The 20,273-nt window shown below is 33.2% G+C and overlaps 1 protein-coding gene across 2 annotated transcripts in view; it reads right to left on the reverse strand.

Moving 5' to 3' along the window:
* Positions 1–20,143, reverse strand: part of LOC134283878 (G-protein-signaling modulator 2-like) — a 36,048-nt gene extending 15,905 nt beyond the window's left edge. Inside the window, exons 1-3 of one of the 2 annotated variants that reach the window (XM_062766400.1) lie at positions 20,041–20,139; positions 16,129–16,206; positions 1,764–1,984 (exon numbers count right to left, since the gene is read on the reverse strand). In XM_062766400.1, coding sequence (XP_062622384.1) covers positions 1,764–1,984; positions 16,129–16,155 — 248 coding nt within the window. In that variant the 5' untranslated portion in view covers positions 16,156–16,206; positions 20,041–20,139. Of the gene's footprint in view, positions 1–1,763; positions 1,985–16,128; positions 16,207–20,040 lie in introns of both variants that reach the window. The other variant, XM_062766401.1, reaches the window with a different exon arrangement.
* Between the last annotated feature and the right edge of the window lie 130 nt (positions 20,144–20,273).

Raw genomic sequence — 20,273 nt, forward strand, 5'->3', positions numbered from 1 at the left:
ATGATTTGAAAACTGTGGTTGGCCATTTTGGCCTCGCCCTACCCCCGGGGGTCATGATTTGAACAACTTGAATCTACACTACCTGAGGATGCTTCCATATAAATATGATCAACTATGGCTTTGTTATTCTTGAGAAGAAGATTTTTAAAGAATTTTCTTATATATTTCTATGTAAAACTGTGGTCGGCCATTGTGGCCCCGCCCTCCCCCTGGGGGTCATGATTTGAACAAATTTGAGTCTACACTAACTGAGGATGCTTCCATATAAATATGAATAATTATGGCTTTGTTATTCTTGAGAAGAAGATTTTAAAAGAATTTTCCTATATATTTCTATGTAAAACTGTGGTTAGCCATTTTGCCCCGCCCTACCCCCGGGGGTCATGATTTGAACAAACTTGAATCTACACTACCTAAGGATGCTGCCATATAAATACGATCAATTATGGCTTTGTTATTCTTGAGAAGAAGATTTTTAAAGAATTTTCCTATACATTTCTATGTAAAACTTTGGTCGGCCATTGTGGCCCCGCCCTACCCCCGGGGGTCATGATTTGAACAAACTTGAGTCTACACTACTTGATGATGCTTCCATATAAATATGATCAATTATGGCTTTGTTATTCTTGAGAAGAAGATTTTTGAAGAATTTTCCTATATATCTCTATGTAAAAATTTTGTCGGCCATTTTGGCCCCGCCCTACCCCCGGGGGTCATGATTTGAACAAACTTGAATCTACACTACCTGAGGATGCTTCCACATAAGTTTCATCTTTCCTGGCACAATGGTTCTTGAGAAGAAGATTTTTAAAACATACCCCCAAATTTTCATTAATTCCCAATTATCTCCCCTTGAATGAGGGCGTGGCCCTTCATTTGAACAAACTTGAATCCCCTTCACCCAAGGATGCTTTGTGGCAAGTTTGGTTGAAATTGGCCCAGCGGTTCTTGAGAAGAAGTCGAAAATGTGAAAAGTTTACAGACGGACAGACAGACAGACGGACGACGGACAAAATGTGATCAGAAAAGCTCACTTGAGCTTTCAGCTCAGGTGAGCTAAAAATGTCTGGAATAGTAAATTAATGGGAGTAGCCCAGGAAATCCATAAACATTGGACTCCCCTGAAAATCTGCAAACCCAAAGTAATTTAAACAACACTAACAGGTAGTTGCCAAAGGTGATAAAACTGAGATACACTTAGAAACAAGAGGCCCATGGGCCACATAGCTCACCTGAGAAGCTTTGACCATGCTGTTATTTACCAGATTTCCCCTTTGCAATACCTATTGTGACCCCGACCTACCCATGGGTCACATTTGGACAATTTAAAATCTACACTTCCCCAGGATGCTTCCACATAAGTTTAAGATTTTCTGGCCCAGTGGTTCTTGAGAAGAAGATTTTGAAAGTTTTTTCCTATATATTTTTATGTAAAACTTTGATTTCCTATTGTGGCCCAGCCCTACCCCCCGGGGGTCAAAATTGGCCCAACTTGAGAAGTCTAAAATGTGAAAAGTGACAGATGGACAGACGACGGACAAAATGTGATCAGAAAAGCTCACTTGAGCCTCCGCCTCAGGTGAGCTAAAAATAGCTTTCTACAAATTACAAAACTCCTCCAGATTTACATAAAAAATTTACTTTGTACACATAAATCTGTTATCCATGCATGGTTTTAATATCCCCTAAAGGTATCTACAGCAAATATCATCATGTTAATTCTGGTGAGCTAAAAAAATATGGCTTTCTAAATCTTCATTTACCTTGCCAGAGACAGATCGAGTTTATGATACTCCAGGGCTTTCCCATACTCCTGTAGGTAAAAATAAGCATTCCCCAGTTGGCTGTAGATGGCGCTGAGTGTCTTGAGGTCATCTGTACCGGACTGAACTGCTGCCTCAAAGAATTGAACCCCTGTCCGACAGTCCCCCGCTTTACACTGCCTCTCCCCCTCCAAAGCCAGCTCCATACAGGAACAGTCCATCTGTAACAATGAAACTGATTTAAACAATGCCAAGGAATATTGTAAAATATAACAACCAGGGTTTACACCCTCCCACCCTCCAAGCTAGCTCCACAGATGAACATGTCAATTAAGGGATATAAATATACCAACAATTAAAGTTATATATTATCATACATGTCATCAACAATTAGTTAAAAAAAAAACTTTCAAATTGACACTAATTTTAGACTTAATACCATTCCAGTATTCTAAAATTGAATATATTTCATTCAATCAAATTTCTTAATTACCGGTACCAATTTTTTAAAATTATGAAATCATAATTTAAATAATTGATTATTCACTTTATCAAACTCTAAATAATATCCTAACATCCCCCCCCCTCAAAAAAAAAAGATGTGAGAATATTTCATAGATACTAGATAACTTTTTGAACCCTGTCTTTTAACAATTTTAGCTATCATCTAATAACTAGGATTGATTCTTCTGATCAGAAGAAAAAACTGAAGTAAAGCTTGCTATTAGGTTAGGAATAATCTCCTGACATTTGCCAATGTAAAGTTAATTTCCAGTAGAGCTTCTCGATACTCTACCAATGATAGTTATATTCATCTAGGGAAGTAAAAGACGTAATTTGGAAATCTTGGTGAAAAAATAGCTTCAATACCCAATGAACCTACATAATTTATTTAATTTCACAGCATAACTGTGCTGAATTAATCATTCATTGAAAAGACTAAAAAGAATATGGTTGCAATGAAAATCAACTCATAAAACACACTTCCTAAGTCATAAAACATATATATTTAAAGACTTTTTAAACAATGTAGTTCCATTTTCTTGTTGATTAAAGATGCTTCTTTTAAGTAAGTATAAAGGGATACACTCATACACTCTTAGATAATCTATCTTGACAGCTCCACCTCTATCAACATGGTGAAAATTCTTATCTTTAAATACCAAATAAAGGAATTGATTTGCATCACATTTTATCTTTATTATGATACAAATACCGGGTAGGTAGTCTTACCCACCCAAAATCAGTAAGGAGGCAGTAATCATGTGCCTGGTTTACTAAAACTCTCCTGAGAAATTGTTCACAACTCTTGACATATTGGTAGGTTGATATCAGACTCAATTAATCATGGATTTTGTTTTCATCTTTGGAGTAAAAGACATTGTGCAGATTCTTTATCTAACTACGAGATAGATAGCTATTGTCTACAGAGGCATGAAATACTACTTCCAGGACCAATGTCTTGGAACAAAACTCCACACACCACATCACTGGGATTTATAGTTTTTTTTAGCACGCAGGTACCATTAAGCTTCTCATTTCTGTCTGAATTAGACTTCATTTTTGAGACATTTTACCCAGATGACCAATAATGCAATTCATCAATCATGCAATGTCCTCTTAGCTTCATCTGCCTGTACTTAGTCTTTAAATAAATCACTAATAGGATGACACTACTGCGCCAGACCAGGACAACATAAGTAGTTTAAAGACTTTGTCCAGATTAACTGCTGACAACAATATCCAATGTATGAATGAGACCTGTGCTGGATTCACTACCTTTGGGACAGTGCTTAAAACCTTATCTGAAGTCTTTTTTTAAACACTGTCCTTTAACACTGAAACCCAACTGCCTGCAATTCAAACCAGGAACTCTGTTGATTCATTTAACTGACATAATATGCTTCAAGAATATATGAAAACTAGAGCCGAGCTCGTTGCAAAGCAACGAGTAGGTCTTCCGTTGGAGCTGTGGACAGGAAGTACAGACCTTGGGTCAAGGTCACTGCACTTTCTTATGTCAACAACCTTTCTTCTCAGCATGAGCCTCCAGTGAATTTTAATTACAAAGTTATGCTTAAACATTTTTTTCTTTGTCAGTGACCTTGATTTGCCAGAAAGACATTTGATCAGAGTCATGACAAAACCTCCAATCATAAGAAATCTATGTTTCAAGTAAAAGCCTCCTATGATTTTCATTTACTACTTCATGACGTAGTAAAGAAAATATGTCAGTGACCTTGATCTTAACAGAATAACCTTGGCTCTGTGTCAAGACACCTTTTAGTGATTAGAAGTTCATAACCCTGACAGGAATTTTACAACTTTTCTGTCATTGGCCAATGAAGATGTTTGAAATTTGCATTGTCTCGTTTCATTTTGTCACAGGTCAGAAAAACAACATTGAGGTATTTTAAAACATCACTGGATATTAATATTCAAACAACATGGAGTTTCTATATGTTTTATATAGTTTTATATGTCTCTGGCATACTATACTAATCATTTATATGGGTTTTGAATAAATTATAAAACAAATTAAGTTTATTGCTTTAAAATCATTATTTCTTGAACTTTACTATAAAACATGTAATATAAATAGACAGTGTGCAGCACAGAAGTCACTTATGAAGTTTACACGTGCCGGTGTTACTTATCGATGTTTAATCCATTTCATTGAGTATAATTCTATCCTTACGATTCGAGATTCCTTTTAAAAGTTTAAAATTGGTATAGCCATGGTTAATATCTGTGATGAAAAAAAATGTGTTTTGGAAAACTTTTGTTGAAAACGGATTTATTTGTGTGTGAAAAGAGCAAAGCTTGTGCATTTTAATTAATATTGGTTGAGGTAAAGTAACTGAAGATCGCCAGTGCTTGCGCTATGAATCGTCAAATTACACATGGAGCTAACATGGCTAACGAATATTTAAAAATTGAGGACTGATTAATGTGCATGTAAAATAAATGCCCCAGCGTTTTATACTAAAGTCAAACCTAAAACATTTTAAAATATTTGTGAAATATTTAATTTACTTTGAGAAAATAATATTTGCTTACTGTTGTAGAATCGTTTGAATATACCAATTATTTTGCCTATAACTGCGACATGTGCGAGGTCAATGGTTCACCGCGGTGTGTCGCTTTAGAATTTCTCCGCCGCGTGTAATCGAAAGATACATTACGTAATGAATCTGGGTTCCAGGTGAATATGAGAATCGCACAGTAAATAATTGTGTATTATTTGACTCTTAAACGTTTTTTTTTTATGAAATCCGGGCGTATATTGTTTCCGTTCAAATTGTTTGTGTTTATATTCAAACGAATAAAAGATACTCGTACTTTTTTTTTCTATAACTCTTTCTCTTGGAGTTGGAGAAATCTTTATTTATAAAAGGAAAATGATACCATCGAATACTCTGAACGGGAAACAAAGAACACGTTTAAAACCTAATTTAAAAAAGAGATATGATATAGTGTTGTAAAATATTTATTACTTACGGCAAGTTTATTTCAATTATTCTTCAATATCAAAATGAGAACGGAGCCTTGTTTACGGTGAATACGGATCTAGCTTTCTTTCCTACCATACGTAAGACCGTAAGACGCGAACAAAATAATATTTTCATGGGGCAGAGATAGTATAAAAAGGAACAATTTTATCAAGAATGAATTAATCTGTGGTTGTTTATTTTTTGTGTATGACTGTAGGTCGCTGGATCACAAGCCGATTGATTCCCTGTGACCGACTTTGCCCCGCCGCTATCGAGGGAGGCGCGTTATATAATTGTAAACAAACAAGGTGAATGTTAAAGCCGTGCACTTAATGGCTGTGAATAGTATATGTGCTTTTTAGTTATGTTTTATTTTCTCACTATATTGTTTGTTTTTATGTGATAAGAAGAAAAGATTATATCTTCTTCCCTTTTTAGTACACTTGCTTTATACGATTTTTAAAAAAAATGAAATAAAAGGGAAAGTTGTCAGTGAATAAACATGATAATTTGGAAAAAAAAGCACAAACACTTCAAGAACTTTATTCTGAAGAATATTAGAATCCAACGTAGCCATGTTTATTATTTATAGTAAGCTTGCTTTGGTTACACGCATGAGGAGCTCTCGTTTACATGCCGAGTGAAAAGAATTACCTGTGCATATATAGGTCATGCACCAGCATGCACCGGAAGTGAATTTTTGAAATGTTAGATAGCACTCTGATAGAGTTTAATAATGTCTATAATGTCTGAAAATTTGAGCCAAATCCGTTGATAAATAAGTGAGAAATGAGGCCTCAAAGTTGGCGTCTAGGAAGTAGAAGAAAAAAAAAGAATAATAATCTTTACCAACAGAATCAGTAGAAGGTCTTCCGTTGGAAACGGAAGACCTTAATAAACCAGAAGTCTCTGTCGAGACTGTAGCTCTACTGGTTTGTACTTATAACAAAGGATGAGAAAAGAAGCCATTGCCATCAAACCAAAACTGTAGAAGGAGTAGCGTTTTAAAGGAATTTCACAAAAAATTCTATTTTTAGTAATCATGGCAACACCGTTCATCGAAATCAAAAACCAATGCACCATTTTATGCATCTTAGTGTAGTCTACTTGTGTGCCAAGTAATATTAAAATCAGATCAAAACTGTAGGAGGAGTAGCGTTTTAAAGGAATTTCACAGAAAATTCTGTTTTTAGAAACCATGGCAGCACCGTTCATTGAAATCAAAAACCGATGCACTATTTCATGTATCTTAGTGTAGTCTACTTGTGTGCCAAGTAATATGGAAATCAGATCAAAACTGTAGAAGGAGTAGCGTTTTAAAGGAATTTCACAGAAAATTCTATTTTTAGTAACCATGGCAACACCATTCATCGAAATCAAAAACCGATGCACTATTTTATATATCTTAGTGTAGTCTACTTGTGTGCCAAGTTATATTAAAATCAAACCAAAACTGTAGGAGGAGTAGCGTTTTGAAAAATTGTTTACAGACAGACGGACAGACAGCTAGACAGACAGACGGACGGACGCGGATACCTTACTATCGCATAAACTCTTCTGGTCTCTGACCAGTAGAGCTAAAAGTTGGTATCTAGAACACTGAAATCTCAAATTCTATAGATATTTCAAAGTGATTCCAAAAATCCGAACACCTTTTTATGCCCCGCCATGAATATGGCCGGAGCATATAATGTTTGTCATGTCAGTCTTCCGTCCTTCTTGTCCGTCCTACTTTTACACTTTGCGTTTAGCACAGTTCAAAGCTTAGTTTCAAAGAAACTATCCAAGATCTTTTTATCAAACTTCATAATTATGCTGATATGTATTGATGAGAGCTATGCAGCTGCATCAACATTTTTTTTTTACCTTGACCTCACTTTTCTTAAATTAGTGTTTAGCTCAGTTTTTGACATAGCGTTCAAGATAGTGTTATCAAACTTCACATGTTGATACAGCTATTCAACTGCAACACCAAGATTTTAAATTAATTTTTGTGTGAAATGCTATTAAAATATATAAGTCGTAATATTATAGAGAAAATAATAGCTTCAAATCTGTGTCCAAGTACCTTTAACAAACTTCATATGCTGATACATACTGAAGACAGCTATTCAACTCCATCAACATTTTTTACCTCAACCTTTCCTTTTACCTTGTCCACATTTTTCTTAAATTAGTGTTCAGCTCAGATTTTAAGAATCCATCTAAGATATTTTTATCAAACTATATTAGCTGATACATACTGATGAGAGCTATTCAACTTGACCTTGACCTCACTTTTCCTAAATCAGTGTCAAACACTCAAACTTCATATGCTGATACATACTGATGTAAGCAATTCAACTGCATCATTTCTTACCTTGACCTTTCATTTGACCTTGACCTCACTTTTATCAAATTGTGCTTAAGTCAGTTTTAAATTAACCATTCATAATATTTTTCAACTTCATATGCTGATACATACTGATGAGAGCTTTTCAACTGCATCAACATTTTTTTGACCTTGACATTTTCTTTGACCTTGACCTCAATTTAAAGAATTTATTGTCAAACTTCATATGCTGATACATACTGATGTAAGCAATTGAACTGCATCACTATTCAAGATATTCTGATCAAATTTCATACACTAATACAAATTTTATGTTGCGCTACTAATATACCCTCGGCGGGGCATTCATGTCCTATGGACATATTTCTAGTTTTTAGTGTCTTTTACCCTAAATATCTTGAACTCTCTGATACCGGATTCTCAAAGTTTTTTCTTGGTCCCATTGAGTTATATCCATGGCATCTGAGATACCAAAGTTAAGCTGTATGCATTATCTCAAGAGCAGATTTATTTTTTTTTCTGTAAGTATTTTCTCTCAATATCTTGATCATTTGAATATCTCAAAAAATGTTTTTTTTTTGGTCCCATCAAGTCCAAGATAATGAGGTTTGCCTGTATTTGAAATTAGCTAGAGTGGCTATTAAAATACACATCATTTCAACCGTATATTTATTTTGTGTTAGGGAGGGCAGTGTATTAGAAAAGACAAATTCTGATTCACTCCACAGTGCCTTTAGCAATTAGTACTTCCTATCCTTTCTATGTATGCACATTGTACCATAATGAACTCACCTATAAGGATTTTCACTTAAAATAAATTATGTGAAGTTTTTCTTCGAAGAAAATATCATTTCATGTATAAAGAACCTGGTTAAAAAGAAATTCATCTCATTAAAAGTTATAGGGAAATAAAAAAATTCCCTAATGCCAATTTTAAATCAAAATTTTCTTCATTAATCATGTTAATGGCAATGACAAGCTGATTTTTCTTTTTATATAGCTATTAAGTTTAATATGTACTCTGTATATTTCCTTGTTTTTTTTCTGAACAAACTTCAGTATTGTTAAAAAAAAAGAGAGAAAAATTTCAAATGAGATATTTAAAACTTTGAAGTCACACAACATTTTCAAACCAAGGAAATGTCCCCTTAGTAAAACACAAGCTCTTTATGCATTCTTACTAGGAACAAATAACGTTTTTTGAATGCCAAAAACAATTTTTAAGTATTATACGTATTTTTCTTTATTCAGTTTGGGTATAATTTGAAACTGATACCTTTTAATTACAGCAAACATTATTCATGTTGTTTTCTTCATCATTAAGTAAACATATCCAACTGTATAATGTTCATTTATAAAAAAAAAAAGAAAAGATGTGTGTGTGTGTGTGTGAAACAGATTGTGGTCTGTTTGTGCTGTGTGTGTCTGTCTGCAAATTGGCCATAATTTTAATCTGTTGGGGCTAGCCTGGCTTTCATATTCCTTGTGACCATGGTGACAAGACCTTTCCCTGGGTATCAACAATTTTTATCTTTTGACCTTGGTATTTGACTTACATTTGAAATACTTAAACCTTTGCCTTGGGCTATCATATGGAGGCATCAATGTTTCATGAACACATCTTGTTTATTCTATATTTAGAAAAGAACTTTTCGTGTGATGATGCAAAATCATTCATTCAGTATAATCATGGAAAATCATTCCAAAATGCATTGCCTGGAAAGGTCTGAACTGAATGAGCATTGTATACTTCATACTGAGCAACATGGATGCTTTTTAAAACAATTCAGTATCAAATAGGGAAAAGTTCAAAAAGTAGGTCAATGTGACCTACTTTTAAGCTGCAATTTATTGTATAATTTATGTGCAAAAACTGAATGCTTCTTGACCTTTGTAAGATATCCCAAACAGTTTTTATGATTTCTTTCAAGGATACCATTTATTAATGAGATTTTCATTGACAAGCTTGAAAAGCTGTAGGCTTGTGTCCTCGATACAGTATTATGTGATCTTTTTCCTTTTCCAAGGAATTCATTTTATGGAAAAATAATAAAACTGTGAAATGGTGAAGTTAAAACCACTGTGTTAATTTAATTCCCTATCTACAGTATCTGGCCAACATGACTGGAATATCTGTGCGATTTTAAAAGCAAACCACAGGACCCTAAAACGCATTTTATTTCACACTGTAATACTATGATATCAAGCAACATGTATTGGTTGACAATCCTATTACAATGTCATTGATTAGTTGGATTTCAATAGATAGTGGCATGGCCATGAATGCATTTTTATATTCTAGTCAAGATGTGTTTGTGAAACACTATGCCCCCATTGGTAACACAATTCTGGATTGGGAGTAGATGTAAGTGGTTTACACTTACCCTTGACAGGGCAATATTTAATATGGACTAGGTTAAAGTTGACAACAGACAGACAGGACACAATATTACAGCTCCATGAGATGTTCTTATGTTTAGCCAAACTCAAAGGCCTAAACTTTAGGGACAGTGGGAATGTACCAAGTATATGGAGTCAGAAATTATATCTTACATTAGGGCAGATTATCTGTCTCTTACTACATCTTGTTATTAATTTACATAACTGTTGAATAATAGGCCAAAACAAAGAACAAGGGCTCAAATTGTCTAAAACTAGTTCAATTACCCCTTTATATAATGTGGCATTAAACAAATCAGTTTGGTTTGGGTACAATAAACATCGTATTAAAACTCTCTACAACCCTAAAATAGCCTGAAATATCACCTAATAATGTTTACAAAGCTGTTAAGGTTGAATACAGTACAATTAGAGCTACTGGAATCAATATTCAATGGCCCTCTATTAATCAACGACTGAACTCAATGACATACCAAGAGGACTCAATTGTCCTCCATAACTATCAAAGTACAATATATCATCTATTATACATGTATGTCCTACTTTCTTGTAATAGTTTAATGTTTTTTCTTTGGCACATTTATAATTAGTTGTAAAAAGGTAGAAAATAGGCTGAATAATCAAATACTTCTAACAGTAGCCTTTGTGACTTTTGGTTTGTAAATGTGTCCATTAACATTAACAAAATTGTCTCTAGGTTGTTTTTTGAATGCTCTGTAAGAATTAAGGCTCCTCAATTACCTAAAGAAGATAATATTGCAACACATCTAAATGCTTGGTAGCCTGTAGGAAAGATATACGGTTTCTTCATCTTTGCTGTTCACATCTCCCAACTTGTACTATACCCCGAGGGTATGCTCTCAGTACATGTACAATCAATCTTTAAACCAAGACAAGCTACTCACAGATAAGTTGATGTTACAGGGAAATCAACAAACCCTTTAAAGTCAGAATTTTGTAAATTCTACAATTTTGTAATGGCCTTGCTAGCATATAATACTGTAAACCAAGTATTATACGCGTGCGATAAATATCCGCGAGTTTAATCCTCTTGCGGATATTTATCGTCGCGAACCAGTTGTTCATTATATTCCTATATCATGATTTATTTAGAGTTATTTGCCCTTTTTTTCAATACCATTCTCGACGGTTCAACAAGTAATCACGGAAAAACTTTACTGTTAGTGTACAAGAAGCAGTTGAAATTTAATTACAAACATTCAGAAAAAATAAAAACGAATGGCAAATCTAAAACTATTTGTGTAAAAATGATTAAAATGTCAATAATCATTTCAGCTTGTGTTATTATTGTTCATTTATTGTTACAGACGAGTCAGTGATAGCCTGGTTAATTACGGCTAATTATGGCCCAGTCCTGCTCTGTCCCAACCATTTATAATAATTGCCCCTTGGCTGTGTAGATCTTAGAAAGCGCCGATTACCCAATTAGTATGAGGCACTTTTACAATTGAGAGTTTGAAATCAATTTTAATCGCCTAGATTTTCCCCCGATTTTCGTTTGAGCGTTGTGAAAATGCGTATAAAGTATACTCATGGTAAACATTTTATCTACTTAAGGGGCGGATATAAGATTTTAAATGGACGCAATGCACAGAATATCTTGAATAATGCGTAAGCAGACCTCACGCTACCATTTTACCTAGTTAATGGGCGGATATAAAATTTTTATTTGATTCAAAAATACTCGTGGAAATAAAAAAAAAATGTGACCACTCCTTCGCGGAAATAAATCGTCGCGGATAAGTTCTCTGGCGGTCAGTCGCGAGTAAAAAATGACGCGTATAATAATTGGTTTACAGTATATTGAATTTGACTATGGAATGTTTAATCTACCAGGCCAATACATGTGGCTTACGACAGGTGTGGCTGTTCAACTTAAGATGCTTACTCCTCCGAAACACCCGATCCCAGTTCTCAAATTTCCAGGAGTCCGAATTTGTATACATTAAAATATACACAGATAAATTCAACTCAATTGAACTGTCCTTTATCACTGTATTTTTACTTTTAATAATAAAGTGATTATTCTAAATAAATAAAAAAAAACTTATATAAAGTAGTTCATCATAAATATATTCATAAACATTATAAATATTGACTGAAGTTGACTGAACTTCCTGGTTCATAACCGTAAGGTGGTATTTACCTTAATAACCTTTACCAAAGCTGAAGATCGCTAACCACGTCACTATTAATTCCCTTACAGATTTCAAAATTAATTTTCTCGAAGGAGTAATTATACGTCTATGCAGAGTTTCCGAACTCCTTTCAAAAATCTAAAGCAAAATTCAATAGCTCATTAAATCGAATAAGAAGAATATTCTTATTCTGATAACAAGAGCATCAGGAACAGTAGATAGTTCGTTCTTTACAAATGAAGCTATTTACACAATGATTTCATTGCTATGAATCATAAACTAAAAAGGGGGGAGGGGAGGCTAAAAAAAACCTGAAAAAAATCCTATCATAATGTAGGAAACTTTAAGGTATATCTGAAGAGTTTGAATTTCCAATAATAATACATCAAAACTGATCTCTTTCACAAACAAATCGTGTCAAAATAAGTGTCATGTTCTGACATGGTCTCACTTTCCGTCGCATACATTCTACGGTACGTCTAACGTCCAGGATAATTCCGAGGGGATTTGTGTATTGGCTGGCATTTATCCGAGCATTTCATCTCCGTCAGGCTAATGGATTGATGCTGAATAGACAATGGGCTTTTGTTCGTCCGTGAACGTCACACACAGTAGACAATGTAATTATCATCTCCAGCCACTTTGATCATGCACTGTCACATACCATTTCCCCTTCCTCCAAACATCCAAACAGGAGTAAAATTCAAGTCGTTCTTGGGTTACATTTGTATTGCTTGACATTTCACATTAACTTCATTGATTCTAAGTTCAGTCCCCTGTCAAATAAATCTACTGTTTGTTGATAATTACTTTTCATCAGTATACTCTACGAGCAAGACATTTTACTTTTTTGAAACACAACAAATTTCCATGAAGATCTACTAAATACACATGTATCTTAGTGCTCAATTTGACAGAACTCTCCAACAATTGGTCATGTAAATTAGAGCCTTGAACAACACCATATGAAATGTAAGAACCACTTACAGTCTCACTATAAATAACACACATGATCCAAGTACTTCATGAAGAATAATTGTATCCATTTTAAAGTACACTGTCTGGCTCTTAAATGTTTTATAAATTTAATGGATAATGAAATTTTTTATATCATTATTCAGAATAATAAATGACACCAAGTTTACAATGGACAAATCTAAGATTTTCTGAGAAAGTCTTCAATATAGCTGTATAAATCTTACACCCCACCTACTGCGGTACTACATAAGCCATTGTAGTCATGTTTGGGGGGGGATTTTTTAAAGGGTTGTTTAAATTTCTCATGTGAAGAGATTGTCTGATTGATAGATTGATTGTATGTTGTTTAACGTCCCTCTCAAAAATTTTTCACTCATATGGAGATCGCAAGATTTTTCTGGAAGATTACCATAAGTAAATGATTAATTGGTGCAGTTTTGGAAACTTATCCAAAATTGGTCCAAATAGATCTAGTCATCTTTGATAAGTGAAAGAAAATATTCAAAAGTTTGTCACAAAATGGCTTATAAAAAAAGATATTAGAGGACATTTAGTTAAATGCAAGTCCTCCTCAACCCCACCCCAAGGCCAAATCCCCGTCCCACAGCCAACTATTTAAATAAGTCTTTACATATATATAGTATGCATGTATGATTTTGTCAGTAAGGCCATATAAAATTAATCTTTAGATTCTCATCCCCGCCCGCCCCTCTCAAAAAGTCCCGACCCGATGTTTTTTATTTTGATTTTTGGGTATTTTCATGTATTTTTATTCAGTAAGAATTTGGTTCAAAGTTTAAGAGTTATCTCCCGTCTGTATTAAAAGTCGCGTGTCGCTATTTATAGCAAAAACGCCATGTGAAGAATGGAGAAAAATCGGCAATAAAAGCAGTTTAAATGTGTAAGGAAAAGATAATTTGTCAGTATAGAGAAGGCAGAGAAGAAAAAATAGCATAATCACATATAGATACCATCACTGGCAGGAGCAAGTACAAGTATGTAGAGAGATTGTAACTAAGTAAAAATAGACGAGGAAAATGACACCTAGTCAAGTTATATATAACGATCTCCAGCTGTGTGACTCTGCTTTGAAATAAAAAAAAAAAATCTACAACATCGTAGACAGACTTAAGAGAAGGCCTATATTTTTCAGTAGAATAATTATTAGAACATTTATATAGATTTTGAAAAATAAGAAGTCACGCATACACAATTTATCCCTACCTCATTTTGTGTAGGGTGTGCCATACAATGTGTACTTGATAATTTGTTAATTAACAATAAATATTTAATTTTTAAAGCAAAAATTTTCTTTAAATATTTAAAAGAATATGAAAAGAATTAAATCTATTCATATTTGCATTAAGGTAATGAAAAAAAAAATGTGTAAGGGGCGTCCATTGTCTTGTTGATACTTAGGCCTAGGCCATACCAATTTGTAAAATAGTTCTTCGGATTTTCAAAAATAAAAAGTGAGGCGAGCGAGCGAAATTTTTTTATAAATATTATTTTTTATTTTGGGTTTCAAAATGAGGCGAGCGAATATAATTAATATTTTATATATTTTAATTAAGTGTGATTTCAAAGAGCTTGAACCTAAAAAATTAAGATAGATATCATTTGCATACCACATGAACTTATCATTCTTAACTTTTTGGAGATTTTTTTTAACAAGTAAAAATGTGTCAAATTTCAAAGACTTTACTTTCATAAATGTAATGTTTTCAAACATCTCCTCTGCTTCCATTTCTATTGCTGTGTATGAAACAACTTTGTACCCATTGTTTTTAACTATAGTACACAGTGTTGTGCAATTAAAAAAATCAAGTACTAGAAAGAAATTAATTGCTGATAAAAGTCAGGGTACTGAGGTCATTCTTTTTAAAGTCAAAGTTTAAATTCTCAATATCAAATTCAGTCATGTTTAAATTTTTATGAAATAAAATTAAAAGGAACTTCAATAAATTATCTTCCTTTTCTCTGATCATTGCACTAGCTCATTTAGAATGAAATTAAATTCATTTTGTTTTCATCTTAAATCATTCAAAAAAGAAATATATTTTATGTGAGTCACAAAACACTTATCTTTCAGTTGATTGAGTGATCGTAAATAATTTAAAGATATAGCTGCATGTATTTACCATAAACGGAGGAATAGAGGAAATTCGGATTAGGAAAAAACGATCGCTTTTGGAAGTAAATAAGTCAGGTAGTTCTGCAAACGGATAAGATTATGGAGATTTATTGACAGTAGGAGTATGTTGTCTGGAAAATATAAACTGGTTGGGAATTTTATAGCCAAAAACGAGTTAAAATACTGGTTGTGCTTTTCATGTATTGCGTGTGTAGTTATATTTTTTACTAGCCCGACGAGCTACCTCCTTGTAGAAAACCACTATCCCGACCCCCAAAAATGTTAGCTCCGGGCGTCAGGGGATGCTAATTGCACACCCATTGTACCTATGCACAGTTACAGACATGGTGCAAAACTTCACAAACTGCTTCAATCTCACTATAAATCCCGCGCATCTGTCATACATGTGTGTTTGTTGCAAAAAGTCGAGAAAAAAAAATTGCAGTCGGATTTTTTTGGAAGCGCGCGCGGACATTTTTTTTAAAATATTATAATTTGCATTTGTAATAAATAGAAGCGGCGAATCCAACGAACTATATTAGAAATTGGTATGGCCCTATATATAAATTAACAATTATAAAAAATAAAATCCGCCCACCCGCCCCAATTTTTTAGCAAATTAGGATGAGAATCTAAAGATTAATTTTACCTGGCCTAATAGGAAACTCTTAATATATATTAATTAACAATATTAATTATACTTTAAAATGACTGATATGGAGAGGTAATACTTCAATCAAGTCTGAAGTTCCCATTTGGTGAAAAACTAGTGTCAGATGTACTATTAAGCTCTGCTTAAAAACAAATAATCATTATGTAAACATAGTTTTGTAGAGAAGTGAAACTTAAAAAGCACTTAATTACATACCTTGGACTGTATTGGGAGGGAATCCATTTTTACAACTTGTTCCTCTTCAAAGTCGTTACATTGTACTTCGGTGAATTCCTGGAAAGATAATTTATATTGCACAATAAAAAAAAAACTACCTCAAAGTAAAGCTGTTGACACACAATTTATCAGCTCAATGAAGTCTCACTGCAGTTTGATCCTGAAATCCAGCAGAATTAAATATTTATTTTCACGTTTAGATCTGTGTACTACTGAGAGCTGTTAGAGCATGCAGAGAGAGAGTTGGTGAATTTTTTGGTACACACACTGTGTGATTCATTGGCCACTGTTTTGTAGCTGTTAATAGTGGTAAAATAACACTATTCAATAACTTCTCTTTCAAAAGTCATTCTGTGTGGTATACAAAAAAAATTTAATAATGCACATTTACTTGAATTTTAAATTTTAAATGCTGATCATGTATAATCATCTGTTTACCTCTTTTTAAAAAACCTGGGAAAATGAACCCAAATAATATCTATTTAGAATGTATATATATTTTAGAACATTAAAAAAGGCTAAGTAAATGGGAAAAAAACTGGGAAAAGGTACCTATCAGATCTGCATTCAGCTTGCCTAGAAAGAGACTGAGGTTTATATCTAAACATGTCCAAGTTAATATGTTGACTTTTCTGCAGTTTTATTTGATGAAAATTCTCCAACAAGTAAATACCGGTTATACCCCTGCAACAATTCAGGCATTACGAGAGAGAGAGAGAGAGAGAGAGAGAGTACTGGAATCACTATGTTCAGCCACTCATCTTTCTGTGATGTACATGTTAATGATACGTATACGGTAAACCAATTTTTATTTGCGAGTACTTTATTCCGCGATTTTATGAGGGTGAACTAGTTCGGGACAACTAATTTTCGCAATGAAGCTTATTTTTTAATCTGTTATTAGTAGAAAAAGAGACTTTATGGATCGGTTCGAGGCAAGAAATATTCACGATGATGAGGCTCTCGTGAAAATTTCTCGCACGCAAATAAAAGTTGGTTTACAGTATGTGGTATTTTTAAGGCATCAAAGAGGTAAATAATCTTTTCAATCTGAAATGAAAGGTGGGTACTTCTAAGAGCATGAGTGACTACATAAAGATATTTCCCTGATAGAAATGAATTATTGATAAGAAATTTTTTTTACTAACAAAGTTATTGATTCATTTTTATGCTATATCTATGTACAATCACGTATTCAATTAAATCAGTTAATATTTAATATTAGTTGCAAAGGATTAAAATCTCTGTCATCATTGGATCTGTTAATTACTACATGTAATTTAATATTAACATAAAATCAATTATTGTGGTTAGTAACATTTGAGCACATATTTGATCATATGATATATTACAAAGAAAACAGGCATGTTATCACAAAAGCTTCTAACTGCATTGACATTTAATCATCATCAAAATTTCAAATGTTTATTCAATCGAGCAACAAACTCTTTTCAACATCAACAAAGAAAAAAAAAAAATGATGCAGTACCCAAAATTGAGACAGCATAATATGTGCATTCCATCAAAGCCTAGCCTTAAAACTTTATGACAGTTTTCTAATACACCATCATAACTCTCCCTGCAGTCCTTATACATATTTATTCTACGGACCATTTCTTTCTGGTCTATGCCTGTATACATATTATTGACAAGCATTCCTGGAGACTGCAGAGAAATCAAATACTGCGTAGGGCCACTGAACCAAGAATGGAAAACAGAATACAAGGACAGACAAAGCCTAATTTATTACTGATTTATATGAAGCAGTGAAGAAAGAAGCTAGATGTATTAAAGATTCAAACAGAGTATACCATGTGTGCTAAAGCAATAAATATACAGTGTGTGCAAGATTTCTTAATTATCTGCATGATTATGATCAATTCTTATACAGTCAACCTCCCAATCCCAACTTCACATGGACAGAGAAAAAACTTTGAGATATCCAAGAATTCCACATATTGAGAGTAAAATTCATTTCCTTACAGAAAAACTTCCAAATCATTTCAACATATCTATCACTCTATGGTAATAAAGATATGTAACATGTTCAAGATTTCAAAGTTCAGCAGCATGTACGATCTGATTTTGAATATTTCTATTGATTCTTTCCCTAGAGTTCTTTATATATCATTCAGCTTCTCATTGGTTGAACAACATTTGTTAACTTCAGTTACCCATGATTGAAACGAGTCATTGCTGTAACCAGTTGAAGAAAACCTTCAAATAAGTTGTGAAATTAGAATTAATTTTCAACTGAAATTTAATCAATAATCTTCAAAATTTTGTAAGTCAACTCTTTTAAAATATATTAATTAAGTTTCATTCACACATTTTTTTTTTCAAAGAGCTAACTTTTAATTAAAAAAACCCTTTTTTTGAGTTGTCATTTATAGACATGCAGGAAAAACTGATTGTACATGTTTAAAATCACAACAAGGGATAATGACTACAAATTTGGGTTCAAAGTCAGATATGCACATGCTATTAAGTTGCAAAAAGGGAAGCTAAGCTTGAAATTTAACGTCCATTTCAGTCCACCATAAACCACATTATGAGGAAACTATACCAACATGTTAAATATGAAAGTAATGTCTTTAATAAATAAATATTGCAGTGCATATTTTCAAAAACAGTAAATTGCATGAGCTATCAAATATCTAAGAAGATCGAGAAATACAAAGAAGTATTGAAAAGGAATAATCAACAATCAAATTAAGAACAATTTTTGTCATATTCTTTCAAATCTTACAATATAAATTATCATATAATCCCTATTAAGCGCCCCTGCCCCTATAAGCGCCCCCTTAGGTCTTTTTCATTTGACAGGAAATAAGGGCCCCCTGTACAGGGATTAAAATCAACTAGAATTGTATCAAAAATGGAAGAAAGTGAAAATGAAACTTGTCTATTATCCAATTTTTCAATGGAAAATGAATAATTTAGCATAATTTGGGTGGATGATCTTCACTTCAAGTAAAGTCAGACATTATTTTAGCGGTTCCTTGTATTCAATTTTTTTTTTTCAAATGATTTTCTGAAGTTAAAATATGACATTAAATATCATAAAGAGAATACAAAAATAACCGCCCCCTTTTTGCAATTATCTAAGCGCCCGGGCGGTTTATAGGGATTATACGGTATATCGTAATGCTTCCATAAAGGATATGCAAAGTAAATTGATCAGTCTCAAGGTTCTTGCTAAGAAAAATATTGTAGTTAATTACTCAGGCTAGTCAGGGTTGTCTTTATAACTGAAATAGCAGGAGACTTAAGAAAGTAGGAAAGTGTCTATGATCCCCACCCCCAAAACAGGGGGTTGATGGGAATACCAGAATAAATGTGTGATAGTCACTAAAGGTGGGGAGATCCCCCTCCCCCTTCCATGTTACTATAAATATACAAATACTACTTAGTTTATACAGAGCTTTGCATTAACTGCTGCCAGAAACAAAGGAGACACTTCACTGGCAAAAGTAAATATACAGTAACGTTGACATTGCTCTTTCCATTTAGAACTCAAAAGAACATAAATAACATGCTAAAATATTTTTATAATTTCAATTCATGAAGTGTATAAAAAAAAAGATGACAATATTAATAGATTAAATTATTATAAAAAGTGGTCAACAAAAATGCAGCATTGTACAGCTGTTGTAATCATTATAATTTTTAAGTTGTCAATTTTTTCTCTCTCTCAGAAGAATATAAACACTATTTTAGTATGTCGGTGCCCTCAGTTCAAAACACAATCTATAACGTTAACACAATGCAATACACATCGATACATTAAAGAAGGGGATTGAGGAAATAAATCTTAAAAAATTATATAGAAAAGAACCAATTACGATAATTATGTTCACTTGTCAAGTGATATAATAACTGTATACTCACTTAATATATACACTAGAACATAAACCTTTTCAAAACACGGTCTTTCAGGTGGAGGGAAATCTCAGTAAACATGAAGTCTCGCGTACATAATAATTCGAAGGCACCGACGAGATTTCCTATTAGATTATTCCACGGCACTGAACATGGGGGGTGGCAGACTAGATAATTGTTCTTATACGTGTATGATAGCGTGAAAAAAGGGGTTAGGTTACATAAAATTGTAAAAATTTCTA

The sequence above is a fragment of the Saccostrea cucullata genome, unplaced genomic scaffold (genome assembly GCF_032062105.1).
Source record: "Saccostrea cucullata isolate Sc308-1 unplaced genomic scaffold, CSIRO_AGI_Scuc_v1 ctg852, whole genome shotgun sequence".
In the NCBI taxonomy this organism is placed as follows: domain Eukaryota; kingdom Metazoa; phylum Mollusca; class Bivalvia; order Ostreida; family Ostreidae; genus Saccostrea; species Saccostrea cuccullata.